General features: G+C 36.7%; 1 protein-coding gene and 1 long non-coding RNA gene across 41 annotated transcripts in view; one reads left to right on the plus strand and one right to left on the minus strand.

Annotated features, from left to right (window-relative positions):
- The window catches only part of NRXN1 (neurexin 1), a 703,785-nt gene that overhangs the window by 611,624 nt on the left and 72,398 nt on the right, over positions 1 to 19,763 (plus strand). For all 40 annotated transcript variants that reach the window (XM_068675787.1, XM_068675785.1, XM_068675788.1 and 37 more), the window contains one exon: positions 1,108 to 1,427. In XM_068675787.1, coding sequence (XP_068531888.1) covers positions 1,108 to 1,427 — 320 coding nt within the window. The remainder of the gene's footprint in view (positions 1 to 1,107; positions 1,428 to 19,763) is intronic.
- LOC137853453 (uncharacterized) lies at positions 1,381 to 5,575 on the minus strand. The gene is made up of 3 exons (XR_011094515.1): positions 4,916 to 5,575; positions 1,633 to 1,768; positions 1,381 to 1,516 (listed from the first exon to the last, which is right to left on the minus strand). It is a non-coding gene; the product is annotated as an uncharacterized lncRNA (long non-coding RNA).

The following is a 19,763-nucleotide window of genomic DNA, read 5'->3' on the forward strand; positions in this document are numbered from 1 at the left end:
ATATGTAGTTATGATATCTTCATTATGGTCCTGAAAAAAAAAAAAATTTGTTTAAAGTGTAGGAGTCTTAAATAGTGGGCAAGATGAATTGCCAATCAAAATGAAGTCCCTTTAACGTTTGCAACCTTCCAAGGGGATTTTGGAACAAACACTAATTAAAACAGAACTTAAAGTTGTGTGCATGCTTTTTGTGAGCAGAAACCAATCTGCTAAAGTGACTTCTATTTACTAAGAGTGGTACTGTTGCTGAGGATTTCTCTGTTGAATGGAAATGTGCCATGATTTCTCCATCGGTATGTGTATCATTTCTGAAGCCGCTTTTACATCTAAAATCTTTTATTTTAATTGATAGCCTTGCTGAAAGCCAATCAGACATCTATTTTTGAATCTGCCTCTGAGATACTCAGTGTGAACCATGTGTTTCTTTTCAGTGTGTATGTTGAAGGAAAATAAACATTTAAATACAAAAAGGAAACATTTAATTAAAAAAGTAAATATTTTATTCACTGATACATAGATATGACAGATTACTGCATAACGTTCTTTAAAATTCTCTTAACCTAGTGTTATGTTTGCATATATATAAACTCTGTGTGTATATACATATTTGTATATGTCTATACATACATAAACTCACATGTACATACTTAAAGCTATAGGCCCAACAGTGTATTACATGGAAAAATCTTTGAAATGTTTGCAGTCTTTGAAGAAAAAATAAGGAAATAGAAACCTGGCATTCTTGACACACACCAAAAAGCTTAACACTGTGTTCAGGTAAAAGGAAGAGGGGTATTATAGTACTGGAAGCATTTACAAATATATTTGATTGGCCTTTTAGCAAAAACAAACAAAACACACACACACACACACAAAAAAAAAAAAAAGCAACCACACACTAAAAATGTGGCAAATCTAGAAATTGCAAATGCTCTCAAAATTTATGCATTTCATGGACACCTCATTAAAAAGCAATGAATTATGAGTCAAGTCTTTTCTTATAGTTTATTGCTGTCATTATTCACTCCATGAAAATCTGTTATCATTCTTGTAGAGTACGGTGTTCACAGTCAACATTTTTGCATGTATATAATATTATCTTTACAGGGCGTCAGCTTACAATCTTCAATAGCCAAGCAACTATAAAAATTGGAGGCAAGGAACGTGGCCATCCTTTCCAAGGCCAGCTCTCTGGTCTTTACTACAATGGCTTGAAAGTTCTGAATATGGCAGCAGAAAATGATGCCAACATCGTTATAGAAGGAAATGTGAGACTTGTTGGTGAAGTGCCTTCCTCTATGACAACTGAGTCTACAGCCACAGCAATGCAATCTGAGATGTCAACATCAGTCATGGAAACAACCACCACTTTGGCCACAAGCACTGCGAGAAGAGGAAAGGCCCCGACAAAAGAGCCTATTGGTCAGGTTAGTCAGCTTCCTCGCCTTTTCCAAAAGTTTTCTCATCTTTGAGTGTGGTTTTCTATATTGCATTCACACTATGGATGAAATTATTCCTGTTGAAGAAATGTATGAGTTAAAGATAAAAGTTCAGTAACGTATATGGCTCACAGATATGATGTTGGTCAGCATTTATAAGCTATTGCTCTTTGTTTAAATTAGGCAGACTTACCAGTTCAGATTTTTCTTGTGATGACTTTTATTGCCTTGCCATGCCATGCATCTTCAGAACAGTGCATTTTTTTTTAATTCTATTTCTTCCTGTGATAGCTAACATTGATTATTTTCAGTGTGGAAGTGCAGGATTTCTGGAATTAAGACATAATGAAATGAAGTGGTATGTTTATCCATGAGATGGAGAAATGAGAACAGGAAGATGGTGAGAAGGCAAAAAAAAATGATGGAGGCTGGAAAGGGAGAATTAGCACTTTCCAGAAAATTAAAAGTTTTAGAATCTTCTCAGGCAGAATTCCTCAGAAGAGACAGTGGCTGCAAAGGGAATTAAGAGCACCCTGCACCCTGGGAGATTCAGGCTCCAAGTCAGAGACTGTTGTTTACTGTTTATTGAGGTTATTTACATCTCATGAATGTAGTGATATATTTAGTAGCTTTCAGGTTTTGTCAGCATCTCTGTATGTGGGGAAATTTAATTTTCTTTTTTTTTTTTTTTTTTTTTTTTTTTTTTTTAAAAATTAGGGGGAAGCAGGTGAGTTGAATTAAGTACCTTCATCTGGTGGCTGCCCTGAATAATAGCATTCAGATTTTGTACTTTAAAAAAATAAAACTTACCAAGACATTTCTCTAGTAGAGAAGATTCTTAGATTTTTTTTTTTATATTTATTCTGATGTGCGCTTAAAATTTATTAAAAAAAAAAACAAAAAAGTATACTGAAAAGCTTTTCATATGTTTACTTGGTTCCCATGCTTGTTTGTGCACCCACTGTGCCATTAAACCTTGACAGCTCCACTCCAAGATTCAGAAGCAGAACAAAGAGCAAAGAAAGTGACACAAGCTGTAGGGAGGAATAGAATCATGATGTGATGAATTAAGTTAATTTTCTCAAAAATGGAGGAGAATATGCCGGTTAGTCTGGGAGTTTGAGGTCAAGTTGCCTGTTTTCTGTGTAAAACCTCAGCACACTGTTTGAGTTTGATCAGGACATCAAACTTTGACACATCAGCTTTTTTTGTCTGTAGTATTTTTGTACACTTTATGCTATGGATTGACTACAGTGATGTAAAAGTAAAAAAAAAAAAAATATTTTGTAAAATGAGGCAAAACATTTAAGTTAAAAGTGAGCATTTAAAAATCTTATTGATCTGTATTTTCAAGTAAACACAGTTTTATGCATTTTCCTTTTTTATGAATCTCTCTTTTTGTATGAGAATCTTAAAAAAAAAAAAAAAAAAAAAGAGGGGGAAGGATGGGACACAACTAAAACCAGAGATAGAAGGAACCAGCTGCCTCTAGAAAACGCCATTCATTGTAAAGCTGTTCAGTAGACTGTAGTTGTTTTAATGGCTATTGCAGTAAGCTGCAGTGTTTTATTAAATAAGCAATAAATTTTCTTCACCATTAATTGTGTTTTAAACAGCATCTCCTATTTCATTATCCATATAGTCTGATCTCAATGAGATGCAAGACCACCAAATTTCAGAGGGGGAGATCAAGTATCTAAATGAGCAGTACATCCTGACAGAGTGGAACAATTTGAGCTAAATTAATGTTAATAAAAGACAATTAAGCTAATTTTATTTTTATAAAATTAAACTGTTCTAACAACTCTCAGCATGCTTTTGGCCTCTGCAACTCTCTCAGGTAACTCTGAGGCCCTATTTGGGAGTAAGAGTGTCACAGGGACCATTCTCAGTTTGGACCTTGCATAATCAGCGGGTGATAGGAGTTTACTGGTATAGTTGCTGTATCGGTTGGTGTCAATTGCCAGAAGTATCTCACGATGGAGGTTCACCCACAGAATCTCACCATGGAGATTTTTCTTTTTGAGGTATTCCAATTGCATATTTTGTGGGAAAAAATGTCCTAAATGAGCAACTCCAGCAAGCCATATTTTTTTTCTCTCTTTTTTTTTTCTTTTTTTTTTTGTGAAGAACTGAAATAGATGACTAGGCAAAAATATCTTCCAAAGATTTGTTTCCAGATGCCTGAAATAAGGCATGGCCCTTACCAACTTTATCAGAACATCCATGCCATTTTTTTACTCGCTGCCTCTGGAGCAGCAACCTTAGTGCTACTGTGCCATTCCTTCAACCCCTTCCGGCTGAACAGGTTACAGCACAATGCTGTGAGCACCTGCTTATTAATGCTGCATCATAAGGCTCAGGCAGGCTCCAGGAGCATCTGGATATCCATAGCATCTCGCCAAAGCACATTCTGAGGGTGAAGGTTTAGGTTGGTCTACCAACCTACTACCTTCTACCAACCTACTTGCTGGTATAAGTTCTTGCTCTGTCCATTTATAGCTTCTAGGTAGGAATATTTCTGTATTTAAGAACCTGAAATCAGCCTTTCAAAGGAAAGTGTTCGGTGTTAATGCTGTCAAAACACATGGCAATAATCCACAGTGGTTTACTTCAGTTATGTCTAAACATCCTGCCTGGTAGGATCTGTGTTGTCATTACAATTATAATAGTTAATTAGCCAGGCACTGCTCTGAAACATAGTTTGCAATCAGGCCTGTGATTTGTTTTTAAGAGATAGATAATATCCCAAAATCAAAGCTAAAATTAGTCTTGCAAAGTTTGCTATGTTACTTGTGCAACAATCTCAGACCTAGAAAGCTACTAAATCAAATTACAGATGAGATTTCTTCTATTCATTAATACATGTTTTCTGGTTCTACTTGAGTGTAATAATTTTTGTGCTAGTGATTTATAGGACCTCCCACAGGTTTGTCCTGCAGCGTACTGAGTAGTCAATTTATATCTTTATTTTGCTTGGAGATGAGGGCACTCATTCTTTCAAGGAAAATCTACTTTTACTTTCTGCATCCCTTTCATTTTTGTCCTTTACATTTTTTTCTGACTTTATTTACACATAACCTCTGCAAGAGTGTCAACTACATTGACATAATGTAGTCACAAGAAGGAAAGGTACCTTTCTTGCATTAATTAGGTTACTGAAGAAAATACACAGCTGAAAAGCAATTGCTAATGAAAAAAAAAAAAAAAAAAACTTACACTATTGCAAACCAGTGCATGTCTGAAATAGAATAGAAGCAAATGATCTAATCAGTCAGAAATTGTTTGCTCCATTTGCATAGGTATTGAATTCAATTAAAGATTATAATACTTAAAGAAGAACATTTAAATCTCTATTTATAGGAAATGTTATTTTAAAGAACCTACAGTATTAGCGCTTAAATTGATGAAGTGTGTGCTTCTCAGCAGATATCTAACTAATGCAACATATGATACAAGATAGACATGATACTTACCAGAATGTATGTTGAACACCGTTGTGCATGATTTTCAACAAATGAGTTCTTAGCGCTTCTGAAACAAATTTCTTTTTGTTACTGACTATGCCCTAAACGAAGGTTTTCCCTATTGGAGGCTGTGTCATATTTTAACAATGGATGTTTTGGTGATGACGGACATCTTAATTATTATACTTGTAACTGTAGATTTTCAAAGTGGAGAAAGGTACTCAAAGCCTATTGAATGTCAATGGTAGGTGAATGACTCATTTTCCTTAGTGCCTTGAAAATCCCACCCTCCTTTCTCCTTGATTATAACGGCATCTACAGCTGTCAGCCTTTCTGCAAGGCACTGCATAAACACATAGGAAGTGACAGCCCCTGACTCAAATAGCTTACAGAATAAACAAAAGTTATCAGGTAAGGAGGAAGACAAAAAAAAAGGTGGTGGTGGAATTAGTAGGTGGGAGGAACAAGGAAGTTAGTGCAGTGTTTTCAGTGTTAATGGGCTGCATGCAGATTTGCAGCCATCATGAGGGAGGGGTAGTTTACTACATGTTTTTTTATCTAGGATCTTCAGATGGCAGACCCTGAACTCCAGCTCTCCTCTATGACCATCATGTAGCTTACAGTAGACTCTTTGGAGCAGGCATTTTAAAGATTGGGCTGCTCAGTTTGCCTCTGTTGAGTAATCGGTGCACAGCCAGTATCTGGTGGGTGGTTGACAAGAGGTTTTCTTTACTTTGCTCCTCACTTTGCCATTGACGCTTGGGGGAACCCATGGTGATTGGAGCATGAGCTGAGAATTGCAAGAGAACTTCTTCACTCCACTTACGCTGGAGAAGAGAAGATTGCTCACCTCCTTCCTGCAGCAAGGTTGCCTGTAAATTCCTAATATTTATCTTCTTTGACCTCTTTAAAAGTGTAGTTAGATACATAATTTAGTTTTTTAGAAGATGTTCCTGAAATTTGGCATTCCTTTAAGTGCAAGAAAAGAAATCCCCAACCTTAAGTGTTGCACCAGTAGGATTCCTGTGAAGATCTAGACTGTATTGCTAACTTTTGTTGAGTTGCAAGTATATGCAGGGGCTTAGGAATCATGAATTTGTTCTAAGAACATCATTCCCTTTATGAAGTTATTCAACTAAGTAATGCAGATCTTTATTCTTTTTCACTTTTATTTTTGATGCTTTTTTAAAAAGCTCATTTACAAGCTTTTCTATTCAATCATGAAGGTGATAAACTTCTTTTAAAAACTGAAAATAAAGGAGATTCGTATGTTCCATAACTCCAGGAGACAAAATGCAAAACATCAAGTACTGCAAGGCTTGCAATAAAAATTGCAGGAGTTGGCAGAAGTGAAAAGGCTTCAAAAGGACTTTGAGTATGTGTTTTCCTTGAATTAGGATATCACAATCAGGCCTTTAGTATCTCTTTGGCATGTCTGTGTGGAACTGTATTAATTGGAAATCGTAAATGAAGTGATAGTAAATCAAGAATAATATGCTTATTTCTCATCTGTTTCTAAGGATTTGATTGTGACAGCCCATCCACACAGCAGCCCCTGCTCTCTTCTGTTGGAAACCATTTCTGAAGGTTGTGTGCAAAATAGCTTTTTTTATTTTTCATAAAGGATTCTGGCAGTCCTCTTGTCCTCATCAGAGTGGGCTCTTATTGATAACACTAAGCCACTTAACCAGCGATTGCAATACACTGTGAGATGATTGCATGTTTTGGAACAATAGGCACTGATTTTTGGTCAAGCAGAATTAAATTGACTTCATATTAAATTGATGAGCTGAAATTTGGTCAGTTCCTTTAGAGGGCATATATCAGGTGAAGGGTATGTTTCTTTACGTGTATTGAAGCAGTGGATGTAAATAGCATTCATTGTAGCAGTAACAGTGATGGGCACCTTGCCAACCAAATAAACACAAGCATTTGAAAAAGACAGGGGTGTCTTTCATGGGAAAGAGTTCAATTTAAGAAATGGTACTTGAGTACATGACTTTTGCATAGGATCATAAATGTGGTTGTGTTTGTTTTTTTTTTCCTCCTATTTTATGGAGATGCGCCAATCATAAAATCAGTGTAGTTAATAGGAGGAAGAGTATTCTCCACCCATCTCAGTTTAAAATTATCTGCTGTAAGGTCTGCAATGTGTTCCTACACACAGGCAGTTCTGTGCCTCTGAACCGCTGCTGCTTCTTCCTCTGGATGTTCACACCAACCAGTCCACAAGTCATTGGCCCCAGCAGACAGTGCTCTTCCCAAGGGTCTGGTAAAGTGCAAGGATTTGACTCAACAGATGCTCCCTAGCGTATAACAAATCCCATAGCAGCAAGCTTCACAGTGATCAGCTTCAACTCCATATGTGCTCTCTAGATGACAGAAACTGGGGAATTTAAGTGTCAAGGACAGAATTATTTTGCACTAGGTAGCATATGTGGTAGTTGTGGAAGTGCACACATTTTAATTGAAGGTAGATATACAGATGTCTAGGTGTACAGACTGACGGCTGAGTTTTTCAAAGGGAGTTTGGTTTCTGGCTTTTGCTAAGGATGTTTGGCTAAGGTAGGCTGTGGGACAGGAAGGTCAATTCCAGGACTTAGAGTGAAAGTGTCTGTTCTGAATTTAACAAAATGGAGTAAATCTTGCTGCCTTCCTCTTGCAGCTGTTCTGTATGCAGATCAGCTGATGATAATGGGGAGGTGCAATTCAAGTAGCTGAGACATGTCAATGTCTGATTATAGGTCAATATTAGTTAAGGGTGTTATGGGGCATCACTGCATGAAGGCATCTTACGCTGATGCCTCATTTTGGCCATATGCCAGGAGACAAGCACAAAGGATTGACCAACAGGACACTGTGACACCTCAATTCCACAGCTCCCAGTTGTGGTGTGACCACCTTTTAAACAACACGGTGATGAGGAATGATGGAGCAGGCTCATATGCAACCCACAGCTGTGTTATGCTGCTTTGCTGATACAAAAAGCCAATTAACCCTGTTTAAGTAATTAGAGAACTCTGGCTGTTTTGCATTATTATTTTTTAATTAAAACTATGAAGTATAGTACATAATATATAATAATAACAATTGCTATCTCATAGAATATTTTTATTGTATTTGTGGTTAGCATTTACACAAAGAATTGTAAATATTTTTATAAAGAAAATTCTAGGTAAGAGTTTGTATTTGAACACATAAATTCACAAGTGTGTAAAGGTGTGAAAAATGCAAAGTTAAAGCTTTGAGACTGTATAGAGTAAGAAAAAGATAGGAAAATATGTTTGTTTCCTCTTGAGGGGTGGAAGGCGACATCTATTGTATAACCTGGGAGCAGAACAATTCCATATTTGACACTGTCAAATCTTCAGGTTTTGGCACATATTCCCATTGTATCTCAATAACTAAGCACATTTCCATGCCTTTGAAGAGTAAGTTGTCTTCACAATGTTTGACATATACCCATTCTTCATTTTCTTATGTGTATTGATGTTTGGGTTTGAAGAAGTATATTTAGATGAAGTCTCAGTTTTTTTTCAGAGATGGCTTACAACTCCTCAGGGCTGTAACAGCAGTTGTATCATCTAGGTGACTGTCCTCTCCCAAGAATTAGGATCAGAAATGTTGATAGCAGATGATGTGGGGATGCCATTAACCCTATAGCCAACAGTATATGCCATGATGCATTCCCCAGCCCCTTTCTTTATGGCATCAATGACATCTACCTTTGGATGAAGCCAATGCAGACAAGAGGACAAGGGCTCTCTAAACCAGACCTAAAAGCTGGTCTAGAGTTTTTACATGCAACAGAAAACATGAAATCCATGCCATGTTTTTTTTTTTTGTTGTAGTTTGTTTTTTTTAAGACTGTGTTTTTTTATTTTTTTCTAATGATTTTGATAATTCAATAATACTTTAAAGTGTAGTTGTTTGTTAATACTGATATTTAAGCAAGATCTCTAAAAATTAAAATAAGATACCATGAACACTGAAATTCTTTAAATATGTTTTAATATTTGCTATCTAGTCACATATGAAATTCCCATTCTCCTTCAAAGTATATGTTTATTGAGTATGGGATCCTCAGTTGAAGCACTGAAGTGAAAAAATACTGAATTCCACAGCCAATGCAGTCAAATCTGTCATTGGCACAAATTGAAAGACATCAGGCTCTTAGAGGAGCTGAACTGCATGTGTTCTGGTGCCATCCTGGACTTCTGTTGCAATTGCAGATCCACGTCCTGTGTTTAAAAAGCAAAGATTTTTTTTTTTTTAAGTCAATATCTGTTCTGGATGAACATTTTCAAATGTTCCTTCAGACTCAGTAATATCTATGACTTAATTCATTGTCTTGAAAATTTTATCTTGTCACCTCTATATAGAGATACTATAACATGTAAGTTACTTGCAGAATACTTTTATGTATTGCCATTGAATTCCTAAATAATAAGTACTGTTGCTAGTTTATAGTCTGTAGACAATTTCACCTCTGAAACAACAGCTTCATGTCACTGAGGCTCATAGGATAAGACTGTCAGTGAGTTGTTAGCCTTTGTTAGCCAGGAAGGGATCATACAGGCTGTTGTAGCATACTGGGCCACTGAGATCAAATCCTGTCCATTTGCTTGAGAGATTACATGCATAAAAATGCACTGCTAATTAATGCATTGTAGGGGAAAGTGGGAACTTAACCAGAAATGATAATTCCCACACACTGCACTATACAATCCAAAGAAGGCAGGCTGCTGCTATTCTGCATGGGTTACTTTGTCTTTAGTTCTGCTGGCATTATCTTTAAGAGGCATCATCCAGCCTGTTGTGATGAAGGTTGGTCATTACACATGGTGCAAAGCCTGGCCTATTACAGATATTACCTGAGAACAGGCAGCATGGGGAGCACCTCTTCTTTTCACACAGTGAATTGTTAGTCTGACTTAGCAAGAGAATTTTAAAGAGTTAATAGAAACTGGGAAGGAAGGGGGTTGGGGTGGATGTTAAAATAAATTACAACATTGTTAGTATCCAAAGAACATAATGACACTTGTCCAAGTTGTTGATTAATTGCTTGTAAATCGAAGCTGGTTTTTAAGTTCAGTTTGTGAGGAAAAGGATCTGAGACCACTTACAGCTTCAATTCCATGCATTCAGAAGGCTTCTGACCCCTTTCTTAGGGGTCATCCTTTCATGAAGTGATGCTTAGTTCTATCTCATGTTCTGTGTCTGCCAGCTGTTCCCCCTCAACGCATTTCAGCACTCTAAACAAATATCATTACATCAGGATTATACTGAAATGGGATTGTTTCACCCATCTGGAACAAGAGGATGTTGTAGACTTAGTGACCCATAACCACACAGTCAAGTAGCTGGTATGCATTTCTCTGCATTTTGGATGTTACATCTGGGTGTTACAGTCACTACTTAATTTTCAGTTGCTTTGCAGGATAGAAATCCTTGCATTGTGTCTGAGAGTCACTGTTCTCCTATCAAAAGAAAGCAATAGGCATTCAGTCCCCTTATCGTTAACTGAAGCAGCGTCAGTAAGCCCGACGATCTTGTTCACCATTTCCTTTGGTGTATTTCTGTAACTGAAATACTGTGTGTTTTACATACTTGGCTCACACAATTCCCTTTCAGAACTCAGATAATAGCAAGTTCTATTTCTTTACTTTTGTGGATGATCCCTCAGAGCTGAGTGAAAGAACAGTCACAGAGGGTGGCAACTCAAAGCAGGTAGCCTAAATGTGCCACCGTGCTTGCAGACCTCCCGGTGTACTTCAGCAAAGTTTCAATCTAGCTGCTACAGCAAATGTGATGCAAATTAATGTAATAGTCTCCATGCTGTACATACATGAGAGGCTTACAAGTTGGTTACTGCAGGCTACAGCGTTCAGTCTGCTTTTGTGTACGACCCATCTGTGCCACTGTGTTCATTCTTGTATTGTTAAACACTGAAAGCACCAGAACTATATAATGTACGTTACATGCAACATACATATTGTTGTATAACCACACGATATATTGATGTTTCCTCTAAACATGACTGTGACAGAAATGTCTGAAGCATTCTTGCTCACATACTGTTATTAAGAACAAAACTTTGTTCATAGGCACTCCTGTTTCATAGACTTTAGATCACTTTCTTTAATAATTCTTGGAACACTCTTCAGTTAATGAATTAGTATAGAAGGTTTATTCAAAAAAAAACATATTTTTTTTCCATGCGGGTAGTAGCAACGTCCCATGTCTGTTTTGGATAAAACAACAATTAGTGTATGATTTATTACATTTAATATGTTAGCTAAAGTTGTCTTTAAGTGTTTGGTTCCATTTGGTATTCAGCATTCAGATCTCCACAGCTAGTGCTCAGGTTTCATTTATACACTGTCATTGCTTCAGACTTAGCTATACTCCTGTAGTTATGTCCCCACATTCTTTTTTTAAGTTCTAGTAGGCTGAAGATTTGCAATTCATAGAATCATGAAGTCATATAATGGCTCGGGTTGGAAAGGACCTTAAAGATCATATGCTCATAAGCTCTGTTACAAATAATTTGCATGCAGGCAGTATATTATTTCACTGCATCATTTTCCTTTCTTTTAACCACTCTGTTGAAATGTTCTTTTTACAATATTGTTTTGTAAGCATATATGCATACATGTGTGTGTATATATATAAAAGTTAGATTGTTATTAGATTGGATTTTTTTTAAATGAAAAGTAGAACACTAAATTCTTTGAACTGACATAAAGAGGAAACCTGTGACAATAATTTCTCCTAAGACACAACACAGATGATGTCCAGGGCTGGCTGCATTGAAAAAAAAGGAAGAGTACAACTGAAATTATCACACGGATGCAAGTATACTGCTCTCTCCTAGAAATGCATAGAAATATGGATTGAGAAATAGGAGCCGTTTCCTTAAAATACAGTCTGGAGGATGATCCAATATGTTGACCAGTTAAACAGAAATTAAAGACCTAGGTTTGTTTTCAGATTTGTGGGAAATGGTAACATCTTCCAATTCATCCCTTATTAGTAAATTAACTACTTCCTTGCCATGAGATTAAAATGGAGTGAAGATGAAATCTATTAATGGCTTTAATGTGTTCGTCTGGATTATTAAGGATTATGTCTGTATCTAGAAACACAGAGTAGAAATATAAGTTTTTAGGAAAACATGTAGCAACTAAATTAGAAGAAGTTCTGGAAAGAGCAGAAATGATGTAGGAGGAAGCCTGTGTGAGGAGATTGCATGGTACTGACATATCCTCAGATCCAGGAAGGAAAAAAAGGCTTATCTGGGGAACAAACCATTTGAAGGTATAATGCACTATATGATTTTGCTACATTTTTAAATCTAGCCACATACTAAATGTTTGGGATTTTGTGGGTGGATTCTGTCAAGAAGGTAGACTGAAGAGGTTGACAGGGTTGTTGAAATGCCCATCAGTCTGTACTAGGTTTTGCTCAGCCCCCAGCACAACACTATAAATACACAGAACACATTTATTTTGACATTTTCATGTTAAAAAAAAAAAAAAAAAGGATGCGGTCACGATAAATGGCCTTAGACATATCTTAAATGACACTTGCATAGTATTTTCTTTTCTTTTTTTTTTCTTTTTTTTTTTTTTTTTTTTTTTTTTTAAAGCAGGGCATTAGTTTCTTTGCTAAGTAGATGCTATGATAATGTTGCAAACAGCAAGAGTATGATTCTAGTAGATTTAGGAGTTGATCACTTGGCTTTCTTTTCCTATCCAGATTCTCCTGTGACTTTAACAAATGGGCTGGTGTTAATAAGCAGAAAGCCTTAAGAGAATATTCTCCCTTTCTTCTGCATTGTATTTCTGGTCATGTTTTGGGAAAACTAGAATAGATTCAGCCTCCATGTTACAGAAGGCTACAAATTCACTGAAATTAAGTGTCTAGGAGTTTTGTTTAATGCTTTTGGGAGATCCAGACAGACTGAATGTGTTCAGTAAAGCCGATAATTCCTTACATTAATACTAAATCTTGGTTGTTTAATTCTAGACTCCCAGAGGTATGGAATATGACAGTCTGAATACATTTTCTCTAGGTGTGATAGACTGGCTAATTAACTGATTTAATCCATACCTGAGCATTACCAATACGTTTGTATATCATGTCATATTGTAGGATAACAATTATAGCTAGTACATTGCCTTCTAGAAAATGCCAATATTCTTGTATGTGTTTGAGTGTATAAAAACACTTTTAGGGCTATATTTTTGTAGTAACGTCCAACTGCAATTAGAATAGTATAAACACTTGAAGTACTTTGATGTTGATGTTAGCAATTCCTATCACTGAGGTAGATGTGAATAGCTTGAATCACCACATGGCAGGAATAGTCTAAGAAATAATATTTTATAAAGTAGACCAAACAGCCATTTTATAATTAAATGAGAGATAAAGACATCTCTATTATTTTCTTTATGAAATGGCAATCATGGTTAAAACTTTATGCACAAGTGGCTGGAGAGGTATGATCAAGATGTTGTGCTTACTGTTTTTCTCAGTGAAATGGTTGATGGAAAAATCAAACACTCTTGTTTAAATCTACTTACATTTGTGCTTGTTTATCTTTTATTTTTTTAATTAATAAATTCAGGCAAAATTGAAAGTTTTCAAAAATAAAATGCAAACAAAACCAGTGTTTTTAAAATGTTTTCAGTGTATTAGAGTCAGTAGATTAGACATAAATTTGCAAAAAACTAAGATGAGCCCAGTGTTTTCAGTCAACTGTTTGTGGAGCTTTACCAACCTGTGGTGGCAGTGCCTTCTCTGTTATCTTACATGATCTTAGTATTTAAACTTTGCAATATTTTTTTAGTGCTATGAGTCCCCCACAGAAATAGAAACCATTATCTATTATTTCAGAGTTTACAGGTAACTAACAGCTTCTAAAGGAAATCCTACAATGTGGGGTAAAATACTTAATATCTTTGTGTTTTAAAGGTGGCTATCAGTTTGCTTACTCTGTGAATATATTAAAGTGCTTTGTTTCTTCATAAGAGAGAGTTAACAGTTTTCTGACATGATAATTTTACTATATGACAATTTAATTTTCTTTTTAGTGCACTAGTAAAATGATAATGATGAACACTGACTAATGTTGTTCATCTTAGTAGGCAGAAGTTTCACTAGATGTGTAGGTATTCTTACCATCAAGTATTCTTTCTCAATTATAACTTTGTTTGGAACATTACAAGAGATCACCTAACAAGACTTCATCACATCTGAATTGCAAGATTCTGGCAGTGGTGGAAGCAGAAGCTCTGTGCTAGTGAAGCTCATGGGGTAAATACTCTGTTTTCTTGAGTATGCAGAATAATTCCTATTAAAGATAGAATTTAAATATATGTGTTAGCTTTAAACACATGATTAAATGCTTGAATCGGAAGGGATTTAAACGAATGGTTTTAAAGTCTTTTCTTGAATTAGCAACCAAGTTAGAAATAATGTTGCCCACTCTAGGGTAATCTTAGCCTAGGACCGTCTAAAAGTAAAATCTGAACCAGTTGTGATTCATTTTCTACAGAAGGAGTTTTCTTTTTCTTCATTTTTCTAATTAAGATATGACATGAGGTGTGATTCTGGTATCTGAATTGATGTTTTGTAAGAAAAATGTGAAATGAGTTCTTCCCAGTTTGAGAGTCTGTGAATTACATTCTACAAAACTTCACACACAGGTGATATGTCATATCGAATGCAATTTGATTTGCCAGTTTTAAATAGCTTATTAGTTGTTAATGCCAGATTTCTGTTAATTGTGGTTCTTTGTGACTGGCAGATTATTCACTGGTGATCTGCAAAGAAATGGCTCATTGCTTTTTTGGCTCTCTTCCATTTTTTCCTGTGGCTGTACTGCACTAGTGATGGTTAAAAGTACATGAATAATGTACAGATTGTTCTTCTGTGTATACTAATGCAGAATTTGCCACAAGAGCCACTGTTTAATTTCATAAGAGAGAAAGTAGTCTGTGGGATTTTGAACAGAAAGGCCCATTCTTTATAAAGATGAAGTTTCGACACGGAAGATATTTTGAGAACACAGATATCATTAACTAAACTTCCTAAAATATCCCATATTAATCCTGGTGAAGCTGAAGAAGTTTCTAGGTGCTAGCACTTAAAACATGCATACTCTAATCATGGTTAATAGCGGATCTAACAATATGATGGCATATTATGGTATAATTTTGTCCAGTACAAATTTAAGACTCTTCACAAGTTCCTAACTCTGACTTTGAAAAAGAGTTGAGATAACTGTGGCTTATTTTATTACTCATGCCAATCCTTTCTACCAAGGCTGCAAGACGTCATTTCATGCTGGAAGTGGGTTTTGCACTTGCACTCTGAGAATTGGAGTGAAGACACACAGCTGAAAGTACATAAGGCAGTTCCAAACAGCCATTGCACAGCCTAACTTGTGGCCCTCATTGACCCGGAGGAAATGATCATGAGCTTCTGTAGAAAATTCCCAGCACTGTGGGGGCGGAAGTCTCTTAGTATTGTTGGAGCTCCCGCATTTTTGTTTCTTTGAGAGGAAGAGTTTGTCAAAAAAACACACAACACACGAAATAGTACAATTCAAAGAAGAAAATTAGCTATATTTTTAAGCTTTATTTTAATTACAAATGACTATGTTGTTAAAGTTGGATCAGATGTGTTGTTCTGGCACCAGAAATGGACAGCAGTGAAAGGGTAGCAGATCCTCGACTTTGGCTAAATAAATGAAACTGTTTAATGAATGTGTCATACATTGAGCCAAATTCTTGGTCATAGTGTTACAATTCTATTGACTTTGTTTGATTTGAATATATTATTTAGCATCGGTGTAGGTGAGGAGAATGTAAATCATTAAATTCTTTCTACACACTACTTTCAGGCAGCCTGTGTTTTGAAAAAGTATTCATCACTCTACTGCTTCAGATATGAATTTGCAACATGCCAAATAATACGTTCAGAGTATAAAAGAAGTTGTTGAAAGGTAAGGGTGACAGCACAAAAGATTAGGGTGACAGATTTTTGACTCAAAGAGTAAGAAAAGTTTTAAACAAGGGTATATGTGTGGTTTTAACATACGGTACTTCCACCAGCACTAAGATAGATAAATCTGCAAGGAAAAAAAAATTAGGTGCTATTGAACTGGGAAATTCAAATGAACAGTGTGCACAGTGACAACAAACCACCTGGGTTTGCAGTCAGCCCTGTTAACTGCAAGCTACTCAGATAAGCATCAATATTGTATACTGTGTGCGAATTATCAAAGGTTTAGGCCTAAAGTTAATGTAAAGTAAATTTATACAGGACAAATTAAGAACAATACCAGCAGATTGTTACTGTGAATATACTATATTTTCCCTGAATATGATCCTGTCATTTTTAAGCAGTATGTGAAGTTTGCTGAGCAGTTCTCTAATTCAGATGTTTTCAGTACTTGGTCATTGCCTGAAGTCACGTGGGACTCAACACAGTTGCCTGCACATAGGTGTCTGATGCCTTTTCAAATGTCCTGGGTAATCTAAGGGCTGCACAAGGCTTGCAAATGTGACAGAGAATTTACAGGAGCCCCAAGCCCTCCTGAAGAGCCAGGTGAAGGGCAGCCAGGATTCCCTGGGGCACCAGAGAGTAGGTATGCCACTGTGAAGTGGTACTCTAAAAATGTAAGGAGCTTTTATGGCAAGAAGATTATCATCCCTCCAAATTTTTTGGTGTCCTTTTGCTCAAAATAGGCTCATGCTCCTAACAAAGTAACCTCAATAATACTAATATTTGACTTTGAACAGATCCTTTGCAATCAGCATCTCTCTGTAGCCTTTGCAAAGGAGACTCGATTGCTCTGCTTGTTTTGCAGCGACACCAAAGCCAAAGTGACTTGTTCAAAATCAGCAATCAGCAGAGACAGGGCATGGGAGAGCTCAGGTCTCCCAAGGCCACCTTTGGAGTTAAAAGCTGTATTTGACACAAGCAAGTTTCACCATATAAAGTAAGTCGGTAAATGGGTATGAATTTACAGTGTACGCAACCCTGACTGCATTAATCAGGATTGTCTTTTTTTTTTCAATTTTATATTATAGACGAAAATAAGGAACTATTTCAGGTTAATCTGCAGTCATAATTTCCAAACAAAAAGGGTTTTTTATTCTCTCGTGTGAGGGGGGTAAAAAAGGTAATTGTATTTTGTATGGTGATAGGGGATTTGTGCTGGCTTCAACAAGCTGCTAAAATCAGCATTAAGAGTCACCGGCCTCCACCAGCACTGTCGGATAAAGAGCTGCCGCTGAGTCTATTTCTCAAGCTCAAGCCGAATTGCTTTGAAGGCTTGTGAAATTCAATTTGCAAGAGAATGGAGGATCCTCTCTGTGTAATTTCAAAGTGTGGAAAATAGTAATTGCTTTTATTTTGTTCAGGGTGTCTCTGCAGGTAAGCAGCTGCACTCTTTGGGCCCCAGCCTCCCTCCCCCGCCAGTGACATCGAGAAGACTGATGCTGGGACCCCCTGGCCCTGCATCTCCTTGCCATAGCCATTCCTTTCTCTGAGCAGGCACATCAGCTGAACGGCCAGCGTCCTTAGTGAAAAAGGGTTTCACTACCGTAACTCTCCTTAATTGACTGCATTTGTATTTGTCTCTTGCGTGTGGAAGATAATCCTGTCTATGAAAAATCAGGCTTGATCTCTGATTTATATGGTGTTTAGATTTGTTCCGTTCAGTAAAGAACATAAGTATTAGCAGATCTTTTTAGAAGCCTCCTGTTAGGAACCATCCTTGATCCTACGGCTGGCTTGTCTGCTGGTAATCCTTTTCTTTGCATGAATAGCTGACAGAAGCATCTGGGCCTCTCTGGCAGTAATTAGGGTGAGCTAACTGCCTGCTGTGCTGAAAAGTAGCTCTGAGATTTGAGGAAATGCAAGTGCAACATAAAAACTTGCTAGTATGCCAACGCCTTGTTTCCTGTATACATAGGAACCGCTGCATTCAGATGCATTTAAGTGAGGTTATTATCTTTACTTCAGAAGTTCTACTAAACTCCAGCATTTTATCAACATCTCCAAGCACTGAGCAAGGTTTTGTTGTTGTTTTTTCTTCTCTGTTGTACAGCTGTAAATTTGGAATTAGTATTGCAAAGTAATGGAAAGCTTCCAGTTTTCAGACAGTGAATTTTAGCAAGCCAAAGGAGGAACCTTCCTCTCTCCAAAAACTTATGACCACAATTGCTTAGTTGATCTTTTCATGTAAAGTCATTGGATAATAAGCAGGTGTGAAACATTTTCTGAAGTGAAATTTAAGCATTCCACATATGGGGCGGGGGAACACCTCAGGCCCCAGTCTCGTAACTTTATATCCAGGAAGCCTGGATACCTCCCTTAAAAGAGTGAAGAGGAACACGAGAAGAGACTGCCTATAATATGTATTTTACTAGCTTGTGCAGCAGCCAGCCTCTGAGCACTTAGACTCTCAGGTGTGAACAAGCTTACTTATCGCTGAATGGTTTGCAAGCTGAGGATGTAAGTGGTGTGTTGTGAATGACCACATCTCCAGCAAAAGGTTGTGTGGAGCAGCAGCTACTTCTGGCAATTTATCTACTTGGGTTTTGATACATTTTTTTTTCTTTTACCTGTATAAATTAAATAATGGTGTAATTTATTAGCAAAATCCTGTTTTGGCTCCTGAGTAGGTTAGGTAAATTAGGGCAAAGTAGCCTGTTCCTTTCCTCTAATGCAATTTTGCAGAGACTGGATTCAGTTTGCGATTTTATTTTTTTTTTGAACAATATGCGAAGATGCCCTGAAATCCTACTTTGCCTTCAAGACTGTCTGTGTAGCTGGTTTGTTACTCTGTTGACATTCCATCTTTGATATTCATTATAATACCATTGCAAAAGCTCTGTTCTACTCCTAAAAGCTAAAGCAGCAGCATGTGATTTAAATGGCTAGAAATACGAATCTGATGTTATAAAAGAACAGACTTTGTTTTCTTTAAATGATCTGAATACTTTTCTTTAAATCTTTGTTTTATTCTGTGACTTCCTGATGATAAGATCTCCTTTTTGTATGACTTCTCAGGTCGTAGCATGATGATGCTATAATATTTCTATCTGCTCTGCTGGAGCATTCCCTCCCTCACTATTGTGGGACATGGTGTCAGTGCTCTACCATAGATGAACTGACCACAGGTGCTGTTAAGTCATACAATTATCTTTATTTCTCTCTTTGGAGGTAATTATCAACATATCTTGATGTTTTAAGATCATAAACATATTTGACACAGTACTGCACCTTTGCTGTCACTTATGCTCAATTCCATCACCGCATGCCCTAAATCTGTTTTGTGATACATGGCACATTTGTATCCCTCTCCCCTTTCCTATGTTTAATATATATATGCAGCCAGACCATGCCTGGAATTAAGTTTTTCATCTTTCTGCTTTTTGTCACATTTTGGTGCTTTTTTTTTTTTTTCCTGCTGTTTTGTTTTTGTTGTTGTTTTGAGAGGGAAGTTTCTGCAAAGCTCTTTTGACATTTATTTTCACTGAGGAGCCTATTTAAATTATTGAAACAGCCAAAAAAAATAATTAAAAAAGGGCAAAATTTGCTTGTTTTTCTTCATGAACATCTGAGTTTGAATACAGATGCAGACAATAAAGTAAATTAGATTATCTCAGTTCAGTATTCTGCAGCACAGCTCCAATCCCCATCATTGTCCCAGTCCTCATATCTATGGGATAGAAAGATTAAGTAATAATGAAGACATGTCACTGCACCTGCTTTCGCTGCATCAAGCTACATACAGTAAATCCACTCATAGTTTTGTTTTTCCCCCTCAGGCATT

The sequence above is a fragment of the Anas acuta genome, chromosome 3 (assembly GCF_963932015.1).
Source record: "Anas acuta chromosome 3, bAnaAcu1.1, whole genome shotgun sequence".
In the NCBI taxonomy this organism is placed as follows: domain Eukaryota; kingdom Metazoa; phylum Chordata; class Aves; order Anseriformes; family Anatidae; genus Anas; species Anas acuta.